The sequence below is a fragment of the Pogoniulus pusillus genome, chromosome 22, assembly GCF_015220805.1.
Source record: "Pogoniulus pusillus isolate bPogPus1 chromosome 22, bPogPus1.pri, whole genome shotgun sequence".
In the NCBI taxonomy this organism is placed as follows: Eukaryota; Metazoa; Chordata; class Aves; order Piciformes; family Lybiidae; genus Pogoniulus; species Pogoniulus pusillus.
Genome location: NC_087285.1, coordinates 3,782,490 through 3,802,451, shown reverse-complemented (window position 1 = coordinate 3,802,451; position 19,962 = coordinate 3,782,490). Strand labels below are relative to the sequence as shown.

The 19,962-nt window shown below is 51.4% G+C and overlaps 1 protein-coding gene across 1 annotated transcript in view; it reads left to right on the top strand.

Moving 5' to 3' along the window:
- CTNNA1 (catenin alpha 1) overlaps window positions 1–19,962 on the top strand; it is a 208,911-nt gene that overhangs the window by 32,117 nt on the left and 156,832 nt on the right. The window contains exons 3-5 of the mRNA XM_064161488.1: window positions 750–945; window positions 16,670–16,836; window positions 19,204–19,323. Of these exons, the coding sequence (XP_064017558.1) occupies window positions 750–945; window positions 16,670–16,836; window positions 19,204–19,323 (483 nt within the window). The remainder of the gene's footprint in view (window positions 1–749; window positions 946–16,669; window positions 16,837–19,203; window positions 19,324–19,962) is intronic.

The window sequence follows — 19,962 nt, the reverse complement described above, 5'->3', positions numbered from 1 at the left end:
TCCCAGAGGAGTTATACTTTTAATGCTGTAATTTAATGTCCCTTTCAAGTAGCTTAGGCTGAACAAAAGGAGAGGGGGGGTGAGAAAAAGGCAAATGGAAGTGTGTGTGTGTGTGTGTATTTTGTGGTGTCTGATTGGAATGGATCCTGGGCAAAGGGAGAAGCTGGTGGGCATCTGGCTGCTAATGGCCATCTCCTAGCAGGCTTTCAGTCTAAAACACAAAACTTGCAAGTGTTTGTTTGTTGCAGGAGGAGTGTGAGAGTTCAGTTTGGGTTGTGTTAGGGAAATAATGAGCCACAGCAAGTCCTTTGCTTGCATTCAGTCTGTTAGCTGTAGACCTGTTCTGAATAGGCACTGCCTTGCTAGAGTCCTGTAGATAATGACTGCAGCCTCGTTTGGGATCCTTTGTGCCTGCAGTGCTATCCCAAATGAATTATCCCAACTTGGTTTCATTTTATGTGGTGCCAAACAGCTCTGGCCTGTTAGTGAGACAGCAGATTAGCAAGAGCACAAATGGATCTCCATCCTCAGAATCAGGTTTTCCAGGTCCGTTACTGACAAGCGGTTCAGATAGGTTTATAATGACAAACACTTGTTCAGGGCTAACCTTTGGAGCTGGCAATAGTACAGATATTGACACACTGTCTAGAAAACAACAGTTTGCCTTGCTGTCAAGTTGATAAACTTCTTCATGAGTTGTTTTTGTTCTGTGTGTTGTGTTTTTTCCCCTCCTCCACCCATGCCCCTAGGTAACAACGCTGGTGAACACTAGCAACAAGGGCCCCTCTAACAAAAAACGAGGGCGTTCCAAAAAGGCTCATGTTTTGGCTGCTTCAGTTGAACAAGCAACAGAGAATTTCCTGGAGAAAGGAGACAAAATAGCAAAGGAGAGCCAGTTCTTGAAGGAGGAGCTGGTGGCGGCCGTGGAGGATGTCCGCAAGCAAGGTAAGAGCTGTGCCTCTTGGGTTGTGCAACTCTGGGCTCTCAGAGTGAGTAGAGCTGCTCCCATTTCCCTTTGGTTGTTACTTCTCATGACTTGGTGCTTCTTGGGTAGATCTTGTAGTATCTCACTTGTCTTCCTGGCTTCCTTGAGGAGTAAATAGGATGAACTGGGCAGATCTGGAAATTGGATGTCCCAAGTAGAGACTTCAGCCCAGCTGCAGTGTATGTATACTGATGCATGCAGTATGGGTTACAAACAAGAGGAGCTGGAAGCCTTGGTACAGGAGGAAAACTACAATGTTGTCACCATCACAGAAATGTGGTGGGGTGACTCACACAATTGGAGTGCACAGAGAGTGTGATTGGCATTGGAATGGGCTGCCCAGGAGGTGGTGGAGTCACCATCTCTGGAGGTGTTCAAGAAGAGACTGGATGAGGCTCTTAATACCATGGTCTTGTTGACTGGATAGGGCTGGGTGCTAGGTTGGACTGGATGAGCTTGGAGGTCTCTTCCAACCTGGTTGATTCTATGGTTCTGAGAAGAGAAGCACAAGGGCCTGATTCTTCAAAGAGCATTTAAAGCTCAGTCTAGGCTAAGAAGTAAACTTCCTCCCCTTGCCTGTGAATGTTATGGAATCACATCTCCAATATGTCAATAACTTCAACATTTGAATGCATACAAAGCATCATTGTGGGAGGAAGAGCTGAATGTTGACTTGACAGAGCCTGGTGCCTTGCATATGCAACATGTAAACAGCAACAAACAGAATGCAAGGACCTGGATTAAATATTTCAGGCTTCCTTCTCCACTACTGTTGGTTTTTATCATTTTCTCTCTTACTTTTTTGGAGAGGACCTGCAAGAGAAGCCCATGGAGCTGGCTTACTCTAAAGTAAATATTGCTGCTCATAAATCTTTTATCATTCTTCCAGTCATGAGCCTTTTCTATGCTTCAGTGAAACCCAGTCAACTGGTATTAATGGTGATGGCTGCTGCTGCTGCTGCTGCAAAAAAAAAGGGAACTCATTAGCATTAATTACTTGTTTGTAGCTGAAGTTACCCAGTGATGAAATATTAGTTGCAAGTGGGTCCTAAGTTCTGGATGAGCCTGGTTGACAGACCAGAGAAAGATCAGCATAAGGAGGAGGCAATAGAAGGGGCTAATTGAGTTGGCTTAATTTAATGACAGCAAACAACAGCAAAAGGGACCCCTTTTGTCCTGAAGCCTTTAATTCTTGGTGCTTGCTTGATTGCTGCTCAGAGCTGTGAGTACCTTCGAGTGACTCATGGTGATATTGGAGAGCAAGGGAGTTGCACTCAGTGCTCAGGATTGGGAATTTCCATTAGCTGAATTTGTGTTAGCATATTGCAGTAAGAAGCTGAGGAGGAGAAAAACAACCTTCAGGATGACCTTTCACTTGTTTCTTGATCCCTGTTTGATTTTTGAGCCTACACACAGACTTGATGTCAAAACCTCTTTGCTCTCTTGATCTTTGAGAGAGGAGGTGGAACTCCTAGCTGAGAGGTGCTGGAGTGAAATAACTTTCTGTCTTAATGTGGCTTTACTTCTTCCTCCCTTTTTGCTGTTTGTGCATAGAGAGGAGAGCTGTGTTTGCTTCCTGAAGTTGAGTAGATAATGCTTGGACTTGAGTGATTTGACTGAGCATGACATATGAAAGAAAACTTTGGGGTGAGCTCTGCAGCAGAGAGGTTGTGGAGTTTCCTTCTGTGGAGAGATTCCAAACCCACCTGGACAGTGTGATCCTGGGCAAGCTGCTGTGGGTGCCCCTGCTTTAGGAGGGTAGTTGGACTGTATGATCTCCCCAGAGGTCACTTCCAACCCCCACTGTGCTGGGATTCTGAGGCTAGTGCCCACCACCAGGGATGCAGCTGCAGCAGGGCTGGGCTGCTGGGCAGAAAACAACCTGTGCCTTGTCATGGTGCCAGTGTTCTGCCATGTTTAGCAGAGCAGCTCTCTATAATGAAATGAGAAAACCCAAACCTTTAGAGGAAATTAGAAGCAAATGGTGAAAAATGAGATAGAGCAGAGAGCAGGTTTAGTGCTGCCAGAGCCCAGGGGAGAGTGCTGATAACAGCAGGAAGGCAGCGTACCTGTTTGCAGGGCTCTTCTCCTGCAAGGAGCAGCTGAAGGAGCTGGGCTTAGTGACAGTATAAGAGGAAGCAGCCTCAAGTTGCATCAGGGAAGGTTTAGGTTGGACTTTGGGAACTACTTTTTTCCCCAACAAGGCTGTCAAGGACACTTGGTGGAGTCTTCATCCCGAGAGGAGTTGAAAAGCCACGGAGATGCGGTGCCGAGGGATGTGGTTCAGCAGTGGAGTTGGCAGTGCTGAGTTAGCAGCTGGGCTTGGTGATCTCCAAGGTCTTTTACAGTCCAAAGGATTCTGTGTTCCAGTCTATGCACTTCAGAAGTGTTTTCAGTGAATGAACTGGTGGAGACCTGAGGGAGGTGCACCACAAAGCCTCTGCATGTGTGGAGCAAAACTGCCAGCTGCTGAGGCCCTGTGATGGTTTGGGTGTTACCTGTCCCCCATACACTTAAGTGACACCACCCAGACTAGACTCAATTGAATGAAGCTTTGTATTTACAGCTTAGCACAAGATACAAGCAGATAGTTACAGCTACAGACAGCAATATACCAGTTAAAAAGTAATACAGAAACACAGCAGCCCTCCCAGGAGGGGCTCCCAATCACCCTACCACCTTCTTCCCACCCCTCTACCTTACCCCAGAATTTGCCTTGCATTCAAGGTGAGTTTGGAGGGTCAGCCAGGGGGGTTAGGAGGCAGATGCATTAGTCACACAGGTTAGGTTAGAGAGAGAGAAGTGCAGCCCCAAAGACAGAGAGCAAACAACTGCTTTATGTTTATGTTCTTGTTCTTATCCATCGCAGCAAGCCTGTGAGTGCAGCAGACATCACCACTGCTTCCTTTTCACAGCCTGCCAGCTAATTCCTCTCACCAAAGTATCCCAGCCAGGCTCACACTAGCACACATGTTGGGAAGGTCATCCCACCATGTGCTAAATGCCTCTTGTTTTCTACTGGAGTGGCTTCCAGTAGAAGCCATTCACATCACCTGCAGTGCTGGGGCCCCCAGCAGAAGGAGGACATGGAATTGTTGGAGTGGGTCCAGAGGAGGCCACTAAGCAACAGAAGAAGGGGACACAGCCTCAAGGTGTGCCAGGGGAGGTCTAGGCTGGCTGTTAGGGGGAAGTTGTTGTCAGAGAGAGTGATTGGCATTGGAATGGGCTGCCCAGGGAGGTGGTGGAGTGGCTGTGCCTGGAGGTGTTGAAGCCAAGCCTGGATGAGGCACTTAGTGCCATGGTCTGGTTGGTTGGGCAGGGCTGGGTGCTAGGTTGGGCTGGGTGAGCTTGGAGCTCTCTGCCAAACTAGCACAGGCCCTTGTCTGCCTTTTTCAGTGGAGGGGCAAAAGCAGAGACCTGAGTCTCTGAGTGTCTTGGTCAGCAGTGGGGTGATCAGCAGCTGGCAGCATCTGTGTGCCTGGTGGCAGCAGTGGGATTCTAGTTGCAGAGCTCCATTTCTCTTCAGCAGAAGCCAGGCAAAGAGGATTAATAATGCCTCTATTTGGAGCAAGGAGCGCTTTAGTTACCATCATCAAGAAAGATGAATGAATGTAGACAGAGGTTATGAAGATGATTAGGACAATAGATAACTTGTCTCATCAGAGAAAATTAAAATCTTTTTCTTCCAGCCTGGCAAGAAGAAGATGGAGAGGGTACACAATTGTAGTGAGCATGCTTCTCCATAACAGCTCATTGGCTGGGGGTAAAAACAAAGCAGGGGAGAAGAGCTCTTTTGGATGAGTGATGGTGCAGCTCCATTCTAAATCATTGGAAGTGGAGCTTCAAAGTCTTCCTCATTTTTACACTGAAAGAATAAATTACAACTTGCTTTAAATATTAAATAAGTTGATGAAGTATCCTAAAGTCAGATTCCTGGGGCCTTAATGCTTTAGAGTCATACAATCAGGGTTGGAAGGGACCACAAGGATCATCTGGTTGCCCATGGCACGGGGGTTAGAACTGGATGATCCTTGTGGTCCCTTCCAACCTGACTGATTCTGTGACTCCAATCCTTCTGCCATGGGCAGGGACACCCTACCCTAGAGCAGGCTGCCCACAGCCCCATCCCACCTGGCCTTAAACACCTCCAGGGATGGAGCCTCAACCACCTCCCTGAGCAACCCATGCCAGGCTCTCACCACTCTCATGATCAACAACTTCCTCCTCACCTGCAGCCTCACTTTCCCCACCTCCACCTTTGCTCCATTTCCCCCACTCCTGGCACTCCCTCACAGCCTCAAAAGTCCCTCCCCAGCTTCTTTGTAGCCACCTTTCAGATGCTGGCAGGCCACAAGAAGGTCACCTGCGAGCCTCCTCTGCTCCAGCCTGCACAGCCCCAACTCTTTCAGTCTGTGCTCATAGCAGAGCTGCTGCAGCCCTCTCAGCATCCTCCTGGCCCTTCTCTGGACATGCTCCAGCATCTCCACATCCTTCTTGTAATGGGGGCTCCAGAACTGGCTGCAGTACTCCAGGTGGGGTCTCAGCAGAGCAGAGGGGGAGTTTTGGACTCTTGACTTTTCTTAGAGTAGGGAAAACTTGGAGAGAGTCCAGCAGAAGCTATGAGGATGATCTGGGGTCTTGGACATGTATGAGGAAGGACTGAGACATGTGTGGGCTGTTGTGATGGTTTGGGTGCTACCCACCCCTGCACACTTAAAGAATCACCCAGACTAGCTCAGTTGATCTGGAAACTGAAGCTTTGTATTTACAGCTTAGCACAAGATACAAGCAGGCATTTACAACATATACAGACATACACCAGTTAAAAAGTAAGACAGAGACACAGCAGAGCTCCCAGGAGGGGCTCCCAACCACCCTTCCACCTTCTTCCCTCCTCTCTACCCCAGACTTTGTCTTATGTTCAAGGTGAGTTTGGAGGGTCGGCCAGGGGGGTTCTGAAGCAGAAGGATTAGGCAGGCAGCAAGTTAGGGAGGGAGGAGTTCATGCAGCCCCAAAAGCCCAGAGAGAGACTCTGTTACCTGTGTTTGTGTTCTTGTTCTTACCCATCTCAGCAAGCCTGTGAGTGCAGCAGACATCACCACTGCTTCCTTTTCACAGCCTGCCAGCTAATTCCTCTCACCAAAGTGTCCCAGCCAGGCTCACACTAGCACAGATGTTTAGTCCTGAGAAGGGAAGGCTGAGAGGAGATCTTATTCATGTCTGTAAATAGCTGGGGGCTGAGTGTCAAGGTGAAAGGGCCAGGCTCTTTTTGATGGTGCACACTGACAGGACAAGGAAATTCCACCTGAGAACAAGGAGAATCTTCTTTGGTGTGAAGGTGCTGGAGCCCTGGAGGAGGCTGCCCAGAGAGTTGTGTAGTCTCTCTTGCTGTAGACTTCCTAAACCCACCTGGCTGTGGTTCCTGTGTGACCAGCCCTAAGTGACCCTGCTTGGGCAGGGAGTTTGGAAGGGACCCATAGAAATTATCCAGTCCAACATTTGCCATTCTGTGATTCATCAGGTGGGATCATAGAATCAACCAGGTTGGAAGATACCTCCAAGATCATCCAGCCCAACCTAGCACCCAGCCCTGGCCAATCAGCCAGACCATGGCACTAAGTGCCCCAGCCAGGCTTGGCTTCAACACCTCCAGGGACGGTTACTCCTCCTCCCTGGGCAGCCCATTCCAATGCCAATCACTCTCTCTGCCAACAACTTCCTCCTAACATCCAGCCTAGACCTGCCCTGGTACAACTTCAGACTGTGTCCCCTTATTCTTTTGCTGCTTGCCTGGCAGCAGAGCCCAACCCCACCTGGCTACAGCCTCCCTGCAGGTAGTTGTACACAACAATGAGGTCTACCCTGAGCCTCCTCTGCTGCAGGCTGCACCCCCCCAGCTCCCTCAGCCTCTCCTCACAGGGCTGTGCTCCAGGCCCCTCCCCAGCCTTGCTGCCCTTCTCTGGACGCCTTCCAGCACCTCAACATCTCTCTTGAATTGAGGAGCCCAGAACTGGGTACAGCACTTCAGGGGTGGCCTGAGCAGTGCTGAGCACAGGGACACAAGAACCTCCCTTGTCCTGCTGCCCACACTGCTCCTGAGCCAGCCCAGGATGCCACTGGCTCTGCTGCCCACCTGGGCACACTGCTGCTTCCTTTGCAGCTCCTCTCTACCAGCACCCCCAGGTCCCTTTCTTGCTGGCTGCTCTCAGCCACTCTGGCCCCAGCCTGTAGTGCTGCTTGGGGTTGTTGTGGCCAAAGTGTAGAACCCTGCACTTGGCCTTGTTAAATCTCATCCCAAATTTTGAACAGAGTAGTGGAGACAACCAAAGTGTCTTTCAGAACAGCTCCTGCTGTGATTGCAGAAGAGACTTAGGACTGGGGAAATGTCTGGTGTGAACAGCTCAGATTTCAGCTTCCTCACAGCCTTTGCTGCATTGATTTCTGCTGCTGCAGTTCTGCTGGGTAATAGAAGAGGCAATACTGACCTTGCTCAGTTTCAGTCCCCATACACTAAGCCCTTTGTAGGCTTTTATCTTCATGGGAAGCCCTGAAGATCAATTATGCACTGAAATATCAGCTCTTCTGGAGCTGTTGAGAGGTGTTTTGGAACTGAACCAGTTCCTTAACAGGTGTTTGGCACTGAGAGGGGTTACAGACTCCAGGGTCAAGAGGGAATTACAAACCTACCTGGATATTGTGATCCTGGGCAACCTGCTGTTTGGTTTGGATTATAAAGCCATGGAGATGTGGTGCTGAGGGATGTGGTGTAGTGGTGACCTGGAAGTTCTGGGTTAACAGATGGGCTTGATGATCTTAGAGGTCTTTTTTCTCTTGTGTCAGCCTGACCAGGCTGTTCCTGGTCTCCTGGAGTGTTGATGAACATAATTCACTGCTTCTGTACACATGTGCTGGTGTGAGGGTCCAAGGCACTGCTGTGCTCTTAGTGCTGTGCCACATCCTGTAATAATTATACAGCTGAGACCAAACCCAAAAGCTTGAACTTCAAAAGCTGCAGCCTGTGCATAAGGTTTGAGGCAAGAGAATGGAGCAATGGGCTCAGCAATCCTGTGGGCTCTGGGTGTGTTTCATGGTTGCAAATGCAGGGGTGTGAGCCTCTTAATGCAGCCTGGTCCCTTTCTGACCTGTGCTGGAGTGAAGCTTTCTCCAAGCTGAAGAGTGAGGCAAAGCTATGAAAGGGCAGAACATTTCTTCAGCTGCACTTCACACGAACTGTGTGGCTCAGGGATTTCCCAGGAGCAGGAGGAGGCCAGCTGCAGAAGAACTTGAAGTGAAGCACTGGATTCTTCTTGGAAAAGCAACTTGAGGACTCTGGTGTGCCCAGTGAGCTTAATTTCTTGGAAGGAGGCAAAGAGTTCTCAGCTCTTCTCCTGCAAGAGAAATGTTGAAGTGTGCCACTTGGATTAGAAGTGATCTTGCAGCCAAGGATTTGAGTTCTCTGACAAGCCATAACCTTGGGGAGCCCTGAGACAGCTCTTGGCAAACTGTAGGGAGAGTGTTGTAGGCAGGATATGGATTTAATGGAAGATGAAGGAACTAAGAGAAACTTTTGATGCCCTAAGTATCAAGTCCCCTGTTGGAATGGTGTTACTGAGGGCCACAGAAGTGATCAGAGGGCTGGAAACACTCTGCTGTGAGGCCAGGCTGAGAGAGCTGGGATTGTTCAGTCTGGAGAGCAGAAGGCTCCAGGGAGGCCTTCTGGCCTTTCAGTGCTTCAAGGGGCTGATCAGAAAGCTGGCAATAGAGTTTTGAGAGGGGGCAGGACAAGGGGTGATGGTTAGAAACTAAGAGGGAGACTTAAACTAGATAGAGGAAAGAAATGTTTTACAGTGAGTCATGAAACACTGGCCCAGGTTGCCTGGAGGTAGGAGATGTCTCCATCCCTGGGATCATTCCAGGTCAGGTTGTCTGAGGCTACAAGCAACCTGCTGACTGCAGGGGGATTGGTCTAGGTGGCACTTAAAGGTCCCTTCCCACCCAAACCAGTCTGGGAGCCTGTGACTAGGAGATAGAGGGCCTTGTCTTTCACAGTAGAGAGCAAGGGCAGGCTGTTGTGGCACTCATGCTGGGCACTGGTGGTGACATTACTGACAAGATAGGACTTCAGTAGCCAGACCAGTAGAGTCCTGAAGCTCTGATTGCGTAGGGAAGAGGCAGGTTCCAGGGAGAGCTGTGGCAGTGCAGTGAGCAGGCAGGGGGATGCCCTGGTGGCACTGCATTCTAGTGCTGCCAGCAGGACAGCCTGGAGACAGGCTGTGAACTGGAAGGTGCTGAAGGGCACAGGGTGATGTGTAGGCACATTTCTGGTGGGGGGGGACAGAGGCATCGTTGTCCATGTGTGCCCTAGGGCCAGTAAGTTTGCAGATGACACCAAGCTAGGAGCAGCTGTGGAGCTGTTGGAAGGTAGCAGAGCCCTGCAGAGGGAGCTGGACAGGCTGCATGGGTGGGCAGAGGCCAATGGGATGAGACTGAACAAGGCCAAGTGCAGGGTTCTGCACTTTAGCCACAACAACCCCAAGCAGCACTACAGGCTGGGGCCAGGGTGGCTGAGAGCAGCCAGGAAGAAAGGGCCCTGGGGGTGCTGGTGGATAGTAGGCTGAAGATGAGCCAGCAGTGTGCCCAGGTGGGCAGCAGAGCCAATGGCATCCTGGGCTGGCTCAGGAGCAGTGTGGGCAGCAGGACAAGGGAGGTTGTTTTGCCCCTGTGCTCAGCACTGCTCAGGCCACCCCTTGAGTACTGTGTCCAGTTCTGGGCTCCTCCATTGCAGAGAGATGTTGAGGTGCTGGAAGGTGTCCAGAGAAGGGCAGCAAGGCTGGGGAGGGGCCTGGAGCACAGCCCTGTGAGAAGAGGCTGAGGGAGCTGGGGGTGTGCAGCCTGCAGCAGAGGAGGCTCAGGGCAGAGCTGATTGCTGCCTGCAGCTGCCTGCAGGGAGGCTGTAGCCAGGTGGGGTTGGGCTCTGCTGCCAGGCAGCCAGCACCAGAAAAAGGGGACTCAGCCTCAAGCTGTGCCAGGGCAGGTCTAGGCTGGATGTTCTGAGGAAGCTGTTGGCAGAGAGAGTGATTGGCATTGGAATGGGCTGCCCAGGGAGGTGGTGGAGTTGCCAGCCATGGAGGTATCATATCATAGTAGTATCATAGTATCATCAGGGTTGGAAGAGACCTCACAGATCAAGAGCAGCCTGGCTGGGGCACTTAGTGCCGTGGTCTGGTTGGCTGGATAGGGCTGGATGATAGGTTGGACCAGATGATCTATGAGGTCTCTTCCAACCTTGTTGATACTGTGATCTTGGAGGTCTCTTCCAACCTGCATGATTCTCTGAAGCTGCTTTGCCTTGCCTGTTCCCTCTGCTGCTGTCCAGTTCAGTCAGCGCTGGAGCAAGCCCCCTCTGCCGGGGTCATTGTGCACCGTGCTGCTGGGGAGGATGGATGGTGCTGTCTGAAAGTGCCATCAGAGCCTGTGGGCATGGAGGGAATGAGGCTGGGAAATGGTAATTTTCTTCTGATGGGCTAAAATCTTCCTGTTTCAGAAATGGGCTTTGTTCCATTAGATTTAATTGGATTCTTAGTGCTTTATTGACAAGATCAGAGGATGGTTACTGTTGGCCTCCTCTTTTCTCCACCATGTTTTATTAGCTCTGCCTTGTAATATCTGGTGAAAATCTAAGGGTATATTGGAAAAACAGATTACTCATACAAGAATCTGTCCCAGCTCTATAATCTCAGCCTCATGGTCTGACACATTTGCAGTGTTTCTTTTAACTCTTGAAATCCTGCTCTCAAACTTGCTGAGTTGCCTTTGGTTCAGATCTGAGAATGGGAAGATGGTACTGGGTCTAGTCTGGAGTGCAAGTGCTCACTTGGGATGCATTAAATGCATGCTTAGGGCAGAGTTCTGTCCATGGGCAGGGCTGGCCTGGCCAGATGAGTGCCAGAGGTGCTCTGTGAACTCCTCTGCCTTCCCAAAGGCTTGTGAAGGAAGCAAACCAGCTGGGATGGAAATGAGAACAGTCCACTGAAATAGAGACAAAGAGACACAAACAAGTATGGAACCCAATGCCTGTTGGCAGTGGGGTCACCACTGGCACCACTGATGCTGGGGGCAGACACTGGGCAAGTCCTAGACTGGGCTCAGTGGTAAACAGGAACTGGATTCAGGAACACACAGACCAGGATCAAAGGCAGAACAGAGTCCATCTGGGACACCAACCATGGAAGAAGAGGTGTGACCCTTCAGCTTTCCCCTCAAGATGCTGTCCATGGGCTGCAATCCCTTGCATCACAGAGCATTGTCCAAGCAAGCCCAACTCCTCCACTCTACAGCTGTCAGGGCTGGGCTGACCACCAGATGAGTGTCAGAGGCTCTGTGAACTCCTCTGCCTTCCCAAAGGGAAGAGAAAAGGAAGGAGAGAGAGGCTGCTTGGGAAAGAAACTAACCCAGATAGGATGAAAGTGAGAACAATCCAAGGAAATAGAGGAGGAGAGGCACGAAACAGTATGGAACCAAACCCCTGATGGCAATGATGGCAACACTGACACCACTGATGTTGTGGCAGGCACTGGGGAAGTCCCAGACTAGACTCAGCAGCAGATGGGAATCAGATTCAGGAGCTGGATTCTGGAAGTGGGTTTGTAAATACAGAGATCAGGATCAAAGGCAGAACAGACAGAGCCCACCTGGGACACCGACCATAGAGGAAGATGCTTGACCCTGGTGATCCTTCAACTTCTTCCTGAAGATGCCATCCATGGGCTGCAGTCCCTTGTTGGGCAGTGAGGGTCACCTGTCCTGTCTGCTCCTCCCTGCAGATGCCACCTCTGACTTCCTGTGCACCCCAAGGTGGGGCCCACCTGCGGCAGTGCCCTTGGTCTGCACAGGGGCAAGTCTCAGGCAGAGCCCAGCCCTTGGCAGGAACTCTGCTGCTCAGCTTCTCCCTGCTAGCAGCAGCCCCTGGCTGTGCCAACCTGCCCTGAGCTGCAGCAAGTGCCTCAGTGAGCAGAGCCTGAGCTGGGATGTGACAGCACTGAGCAGAATGGTTCTGCTTTAGCTCTAATCAGGATGAGTCCTTTCTTAGTCTTCGGATCCAGCTAGAAGAACTACCCCATGTTGCTTTTTCTGCAGGAAACAAATCTGAAAGCCAGCTGTCTCTTTAATTTGCAGGAAAAATAGACATGCAACAACTTTAAGATCCAGATTTTGCTGTAATTCTGGGAAGCTGGTTATCTTTTGACACCCCTGACAAGTTGTTTCAAACTCTAAAGCTTTTGAAGTCTCTAGTTAAAAATGGATCCTGTTTTATTTCAGGACTGGCTTGCAGGGTTGCAGTTTAAGGGATGGGTTGAGGATAAGTTGAGGTTTTAAGTTTGCTATCAGTTTGCTAGAATCAGCCAGGTTGGAAGAGAGCTCCAAGCTCAGCCAGCCCAACCTAGCACCCAGCCCTGACCAACCAATCAGACCATGGCACTAAGTGCCTCATGCAGTCTGCTCTTGAACACCTCCAGGCACAGCCACTCCACCACCTCCCTGGGCAGCCCATTCCAATGCCAATCACTCTCTCTGCCAGCAACTTCCTCCTAACATCCAGCCTAGACCTGCCCTGGCACAACTTGAGACTGTGTCCCCTTGTTCTGTTGCTGCTTGCCTGGCAGCAGAGCCCAACCCCACCTGGCTACAACCTCCCTTCAGGTAGTTGCAGACAGCGATGAGCTCTGCCCTGAGCCTCCTCTGAGTGGCCACCTCTAAGTTGTTTTAGGTGGGGAAATACATGAAAACAACATCCTTTTGTCTTGGCTAGTTGGGAAAGTGAGAATTTTACCTAGATGTAAATAAGAGAGGAAATAATTGCAATGATTTTTGTTTCTGGCATCTGTCCTTAAATCCTGAGCTTAAATCAATGTCGTACCTGTGGTGCTGATGTGAATTACCCTGCAATTAGCTTGTTCCAGAAGGAACACAGAAAAGAGCTCTCTAATCTCATGGCTGGTTGCAGTTTTTCATCACTGGAGATGCATCATCTTCCACCCATCTGGAAATCCTGGGGGCTCTTTAACACTTGATGAAATGGAGAGTTGTGCTCCTCCAAAGGCTGGGCCAGGGATAGCTTTGGGTTGGTATTTATAGCAGAAGCTTTTTCCATCTCTCACAGCACTGAAGCAGCATATCTTTTTAAACTTAAAATGTTGTGTGCCACTCTTGGTTGTATTATTTAAGATGATGGAAGGGTGTTGCATGGGAGGGAGGAGTGGAATAAAGCTTGAGTTCTTGCTGTAGCTGCTTGGACAGGCTGGCAGCTGTGTTTGGGCTGTATTTAGCTATGAAGGTGGAGAGTGCTTGGGGGCTGGAAACTCTTCTAGGGCCACATATTAATTGCTTAATGGTAAGGATGTGCATGGTTAACCCCAGGCTCTCCAGTTGTAGGTAGTCTGGAGTAGTTTAAGTAGTCATTCTAATGCAAGTGAAGCCCTTCCCATCCTGAGGGTACACCACGGGAGCAGGGAGCCCTTGGAAGGATGAGATTGCAGTGTGGATCTCACCCAGCCCCTTTTGGTAGTAAGCTCCATGGAGTCTCTTGTCAGCTTGGACTTGTAAAGCACTGTCAGAGGTTCTTGTCTCAGATGAGAAATGCTGGTTTTGGTCTGCTATTTGGCCTTGTGGTCACTTGTCCATGCAGGTTTGGGAAGCCCCTGACACAGCCCTTAGCTATGACACAGCTCACCCACACTCTGCTTGTCTCTAGCTGCCCACAGGTCTTTAGCTTTGAGTGCTTAAGGTTTTCTGCACTAAATCCTAGCTGCTCACCAGATGTTTCTGAACTGCAAAGAGGTCCAAGAATAATAATGTGGATTCCCAAACTTGCTGCTGTGTGGGAGCTGTGCTACAGGAAGCAAAACATTGCTCCACCAAGTGAGAGCACAATCCAAAACTGACTCCTCTGCCTCTCCACAGACCTTGCTTTTATGCCTCCTGGAGGGATTTCTCTAGCTGTGTAAAGTGGCCTTTTGCTTTTCACAGTTAACCAATTGCATTGTTACTGTCTGAAGCCCAAATTCTCTCCTCCTGCAGCAGCTGCAGGCCCAGGGGCTATGAAACAAACGCTGGAGCGTTTTAAGGGAGCGCTGCCTGGCTCTGAATGCAAACCAGGGCACATCCAGCCAGGACAGTGCCCTGAGGTGGTTTGCACTCCCAGGAGCTGGGGCCTCTGCTCGAATGCTTGCAGGACTTTGTGCTGCTCTCTGCTTAACTCCTACACATACACAACTCAAAGCTTTTGCCTGTGCCTCAGAAGCACTCTGGCTTGTGAAATGCCTGCAGTCCTGCAGGCTGAATTCAGCTCTTTGGGGGGTTAGAATCATAGAATCAACCAGGATGGAAGAGACTTCCAAGATCATCCAGTCCAACCTAGCACCCAGCCCTATCCAGTCAACCAGACCAAGGCACCAAGTGCCTTATCCAGTCCTTTCTTGAACACCTCCAAGGATGGTGCCTCCACCTCCCTGGGCAGCCCATTCCAATGCCAATCACTCTCTCTGGGAAGAACTTCCTCCTAACATCCAGCCTAGACTTTCCCTGGCACAACTTGAGACTGTGCTGTGGTTCCAGCACAATAAAACACCTGTGCAATTTGAAGTAGAATCATAGAATGTTTTGGCTTGGAAGGGACCTTAAATATTTGGTTCAATCCCCCCTGCCATGGCAGGGGCACCTCCCACTAGAGCACCTTTCTCAAGGCCACATCCAACCTGCCTTTGTTGAACACTTCCAGGCTTGGAGCCCCTACAGCTTCTCTGGGCAGTCTGTTCCAGTGCCCCACCACCCTCGTGGGGAAGAATGTCTCCCTAATATCTAATCTCAATCCAGCTTCTTCCAGTCTGAAGCCATTACTCTTCATTCTGTCACTCCATGCCTTTATCAGAAGTGCCTCTCCAGCTCTCCTGTAGGTATCCTTTAAATACTGAAAGGCTGAGATAAGGTCTTCCTGGAGCCTCTACCACAGGTTGAGCAGATCCCTCTTTCAGCCTGGTTTCAGAGGAGAGGTGCTGCAGCTCTTTGGTCACAGAATGGTCTAGGTTGGAAGGCACCTCAAGGATCATCCAGCTCCAACCTCCTGCCATAGGCAGGGACACCTCCCACTAGAGCAGGTTGCTCAAGGCCTCATCCAGCCTGGTCTTAAACACCTCCAGGGAGGAAGCATCCACAACCTCCACCTTTGTGACCCTCTCCTCGGCCTGCCCTAAATGCTCCATGTCCTCATTCTGTTGAGGGGCTCCAGAACTTGGCCTGGCACTGCAGATGGGGTCTCAGCATAATGCAGCAGAGGGACAGAATCCCCTCCCTCCACCTCCTGCCTGTGCTTCTGGGGATGCTGAGTACAGTTGGCTTCTGTGTGAGCTCAAATAGGACCCAAAGCAGCATTTCTCAATGCTTCCTCCCTCACAGAGGTCTTTTCCAATCATTGACTCCAACCATCAACCTAACACCACTGTGGCCATTACACCACAACCTCCCTGGGCAACCTGTGCCAGTGTCTCACCCCCCTCACTCTCTGTGCTCCACAACTTTCCTGGGCAACCTATGCCAGTGTCTCACCACCCTCACTCTCTGTGCTCCACAACCTCCCTGGGCAACCTGTGCCAGTGTCTCACTACCCTCACTCTCTGTGCTCCACAACTTCCCTGGGCAACCTGTGCCAGTGTCTCACCAGCCTCACTTTCTCTGCTCCACAACCTTTCTGGGCAACCTGTGCCAGTGTCTCACCACCCTCATTCTCTCTGCTCCACAACCTCCCTGGGCAACCTGTGCCAGTGTCTCACTACCCTCACTCTCTGTGCTCCATAACCTCCCTGGGCAACCTGTGCCAGTGTCTCACCCCCCTCATTCTCTGTGCTCCACAACCTCCCTGGGCAACCTGTGCCAGTGTCTCACTACCCTCGCTCTCTGTGCTCCATAACCTCCCTGGGCAACCTGTGCCAGTGTCTCACCCCCCTCATTCTCTCTGCTCCACAACCTCCCTGGGCAACCTGTGCCAGTGTCTCACTACCCTCGCTCTCTGTGCTCCATAACCTCCCTGGGCAACCTGTGCCAGTGTCTCACCAGCCTCACTCTCTGTGCTCCACAAGCTCCCTGGGCAACCTGTGCCAGTGTCTCACCACCCTCACTCTCTGTGCTCCACAACCTCCCTGGGCAACCGGTGCCAGTGTCTCACCAGCCTCACTCTCTGTGCTCCACAACCTCCCTGGGCAACCTGTGCCAGTGTCTCACCACCCTCAACCTGTGCCAGTGTCTCACTACCCTCACTCTCTGTGCTCCACAAGCTCCCTGGGCAACCTGTGCCAGTGTCTCACCACCCTCACTGCAAAGAACTTCTTCCTAACATCCAGTTTCAATCTCCCCTCTGCCACTTTAAACCCGTTTCTTCTCACACTGTCATTCCATGACCTTGTCAGTATTCCCTCTCCAGCCTTCCTGTAGCCCCCTTCAGACCCTGCAAGGCCACTCCAAGATCTCCTCCAGGCTGCAGCCCCCCACCTCTCTCCGCCTATCCTCATAGCAGAGCTGCCTCAACCCTTCCGATCGTCTTCTCCAGCCCTGCCTCAGCTCCCCTAGGGATCCCAGCAGCTCCTGAAGGAATGCTGCGTGGTGTTGATGCCAGCCCACTTCTGCCCTGCACAGGTGACCTGATGAAGAGCGCCTCGGGGGAGTTTGCCGACGACCCCTGCTCCTCGGTGAAGCGCGGCACCATGGTGCGCGCCGCCCGCGCCCTGCTCTCGGCCGTCACACGCCTGCTGATCCTGGCCGACATGGCAGACGTCTACAAGCTGCTCGTCCAGCTCAAAGTGGTGAGTGAGGCTCTCTGGGCTTGTGCTGTGAGCAACAGCGAGCTCAGCTGGCGCCCAGGAAGGCTGATGTCGTTCTGGGGTGGGTTGAGAAGGGCTGCGGTTAGTAGGTAGAGAGAGGTTTTCCTCCTCTGCTGCTCTGCCCTGCCCTGCCCTGGTGAGGCTGCTTCTGGAGTGTTGTGTCCAGTTCTGGGCACCTCAGTTCAAGAAGGGCATAGAAGTCCAGCTTGAGGGAGTCCACCACAGAGCCACAAAGATGATCATAGAATCAAGCAGGTTGGAAGAGAGCTCCAAGCTCAGCCAGCCCAACCTAGCACCCAGCCCTAGACAATCAACCAGACCATGGCACTAAGTGCCTCATCCAGTCTGCTCTTGAACATCTCCAGGCATGGTGACTCCACCACCTCCCTGGGCAGCCCATTCCAATGCCAATCACTCTCTCTGACAACAACTTCTTCCTAAGATCCAGCCTATACTTCCCCTGGCACAACTTGAGGCTGTGTCCCCTTGTTCTGTTGCTGCTTGCCTGGCAGCAGAGCCCAACCCCACCTGGCTACAGCCTCCCTGCAGGTAGTTGTAGACAGCAGTGAGGTCACTCCTGAGCCTCCTCTGCTGCAGGCTGCACCCCCGTAGCTCCCTCAGCCTCTCCTCACAGGGCTGTGCTCCAGGCCCCTCCCCAGCCTTGCTGCTCTTCTCTGGACACCTTTCAGCACCTCAACATCTCTCTTGAATTGAGGAGCCCAGAACTGGACACAGCACTCAAGGTGTGGCCTGACATGTGTTGAGTACAGGGGCAGAAGAACCTTCCTCATCCTACTGGCCACACTGCTCCTGGGCCAGGCCAGGATGCCATTGGCTCTCTTGCCTGCATCTCTGTTATGAGGAGAGCCTGAGGGAACTGGGGCTGTGCAGCTTGGAGAAGAGGAGCCTGAGAGGTGACCTCATCAATGTTGATAAAGATGTGCAGGGTGAGTGCCAGGAGGCTGGAGCCAGGCTCTGCTGGGCGATGCCAGTGCCAGGACAAGGGTGGAAGCTGAGTCAGAGGAAGTTCCATGGAAACATGAGGAGGAATTTTTTAACCTGTGAGGCTGACAGAACCCTGGAACAGGCTGCCTGGGGAGGGTTGTGCAGTCTCCCTCTCTGGAGATATTCAAAACCCACCTGGATGTGTTCCTGTGTGATCTGGTATAGGAGAGCCTGCTGTGGCAGTGAGGTTGGACTGGATGAGCTTTGCAGGTCCCTTCCAGCCCCTGACATGCTGTGAACAGGAGCACAGTGGAGCTTTGTCCCGCTTTCACTCTCCTGATCAGCAGCTTTGGGCGTGCTGTGGCCCTTCATTTGGAGCTTTTAGTATTGAAACTAAATGCTCACAACTCTGGGTAATAAGTAGACTTTATTTTCTTTTACATCTGAAATACTTTGGCTTTCTTATAAGCAGCACTTCCTTGTAGCTCCTAGGGATGAGTAGCTCTGGTAGACTAAATAAAAGGAGTGTGGCACATTTGAGGAAGTGTTCTCTTCCCACGGCTAGGAGGGAGTGTGGGTGGTTGGTACAGAATTTGGAATGCAATGAGATTTGATGCTGGGCCCACTTTCATGGCAGGGCTTTGAGGACTGGAACAGGCTCCCCAGAGAGGTTGTGGAGTCTCCTTCTCTGGAGACTTTCCAGCCCAGTCTGGATGCGTTCCTGTGTGACCTGAGCTAAATTCCATGTTCCTGCTCTGGCAGTGGGGTTGGACTCGAGGATTTCCAGAGGTTACTTCCAGCCCCTAACATCCTGTGTGATTCTGCTTGTGTTCTTTTGCCACTGCCACAGCTCTGCCAGGGCCCTGGACTCCTTCCTACCTTATCAAGCTAGCTTGTCTCTAGCCTAGAGGAGGCTCAGAGGACCTGATTGCTGTCTACAACTACTTGAAGGGAAGTTGTAGCCAGGTGGGGTTGGTCTCTTCTGCCAGGCAACCAGCAACAGAAGAAGGGGACACAGCCTCAAGTTGTGCCAGGGCAGGTCTAGGCTGGAGGAAGTTCCTGGCAGAGAGAGTGATTGGCATTGGAATGGGCTGCCCAGGGAGGTGGTGGAGTGGCCGTGCCTGGAGATGTTGAAGCCAAGCCTGGCTGGGGCACTTAGTGCCATGGTCTGGTTGCTTGGCCAGGGCTGGGTGCTAGGTTGGACTGGATGAGCTTGGAGCTCTCTTCCAACCTGGCTAATTCTAGTAGCTGGTGATTAGGAAAGGAATAGCTTGAGCACTGTTAACCATTGAAGTGTCTCTCCAAAACACTGCTTTTTGTCTGTGATGGAGTACATTTGGGCTGCCTTCCTGACCCATGGCCTGTGTTACTTGGAAAAACCTGTGACTAATTTGTTCCTTTTAGGTGGAAGAAGGTATCCTGAAACTGAGGAATGCTGGCACAGAGCAGGATTTGGGGATCCAGTACAAAGCCCTCAAACCAGAAGTGGACAAGCTTAACATCATGGCAGCCAAAAGACAACAGGTACAGTGATGGCAGCTCTGTCTTCTGTGTTTTCTTCTTTTCTTTCCTAAAATAAGCAACCAAGGCAACCTTGCTGCTCTTGGACAGCAGCCCTTGCTGCTAAGACTTTACCCCTGAGTGCTCTTTAGCACGGGGCTGTGTTGAGGAAATTTGAGCTTGCCTAGGAAGCAGCAATCCAGCTCAGCTGTGGTGTGCTGCTTCTGGCTCAATTTGTTCTAGGAGCATTTGTTTATGTTAATGCTGTAGTACCTTAATGAAATGCTGCTTCCTGAGCCTCGTGCTTCCCATTTGGAAGCAGTGCCAGTGTTGGTAAGGAAGGAAAATAGAGCTGTGACTTGGTGCCTTGCACACTCACCACTAGACCCCACTGAGCACATCCATTTAAACAGGGAGTCAGAGTCATAGAATCAGTCAGGGTTGGAACAGACCACAAGCATCAGCCAGTCCCAACCCCCCTGCCATGCCCAGGGACACCCTACCCTAGAGCAGCCTGGCCTTAAACACCTCCAGGGACGGGGCTTCAACCACGTCCCTGGGCAACCCATTCCAGGCTCTCACCACTCTCATGATGAGGAACTTCCCCCTCACAGCCAGGCTGACTCTCCCCACCTCCAGCTTTGCTCCATTCCCCCCAGTCCT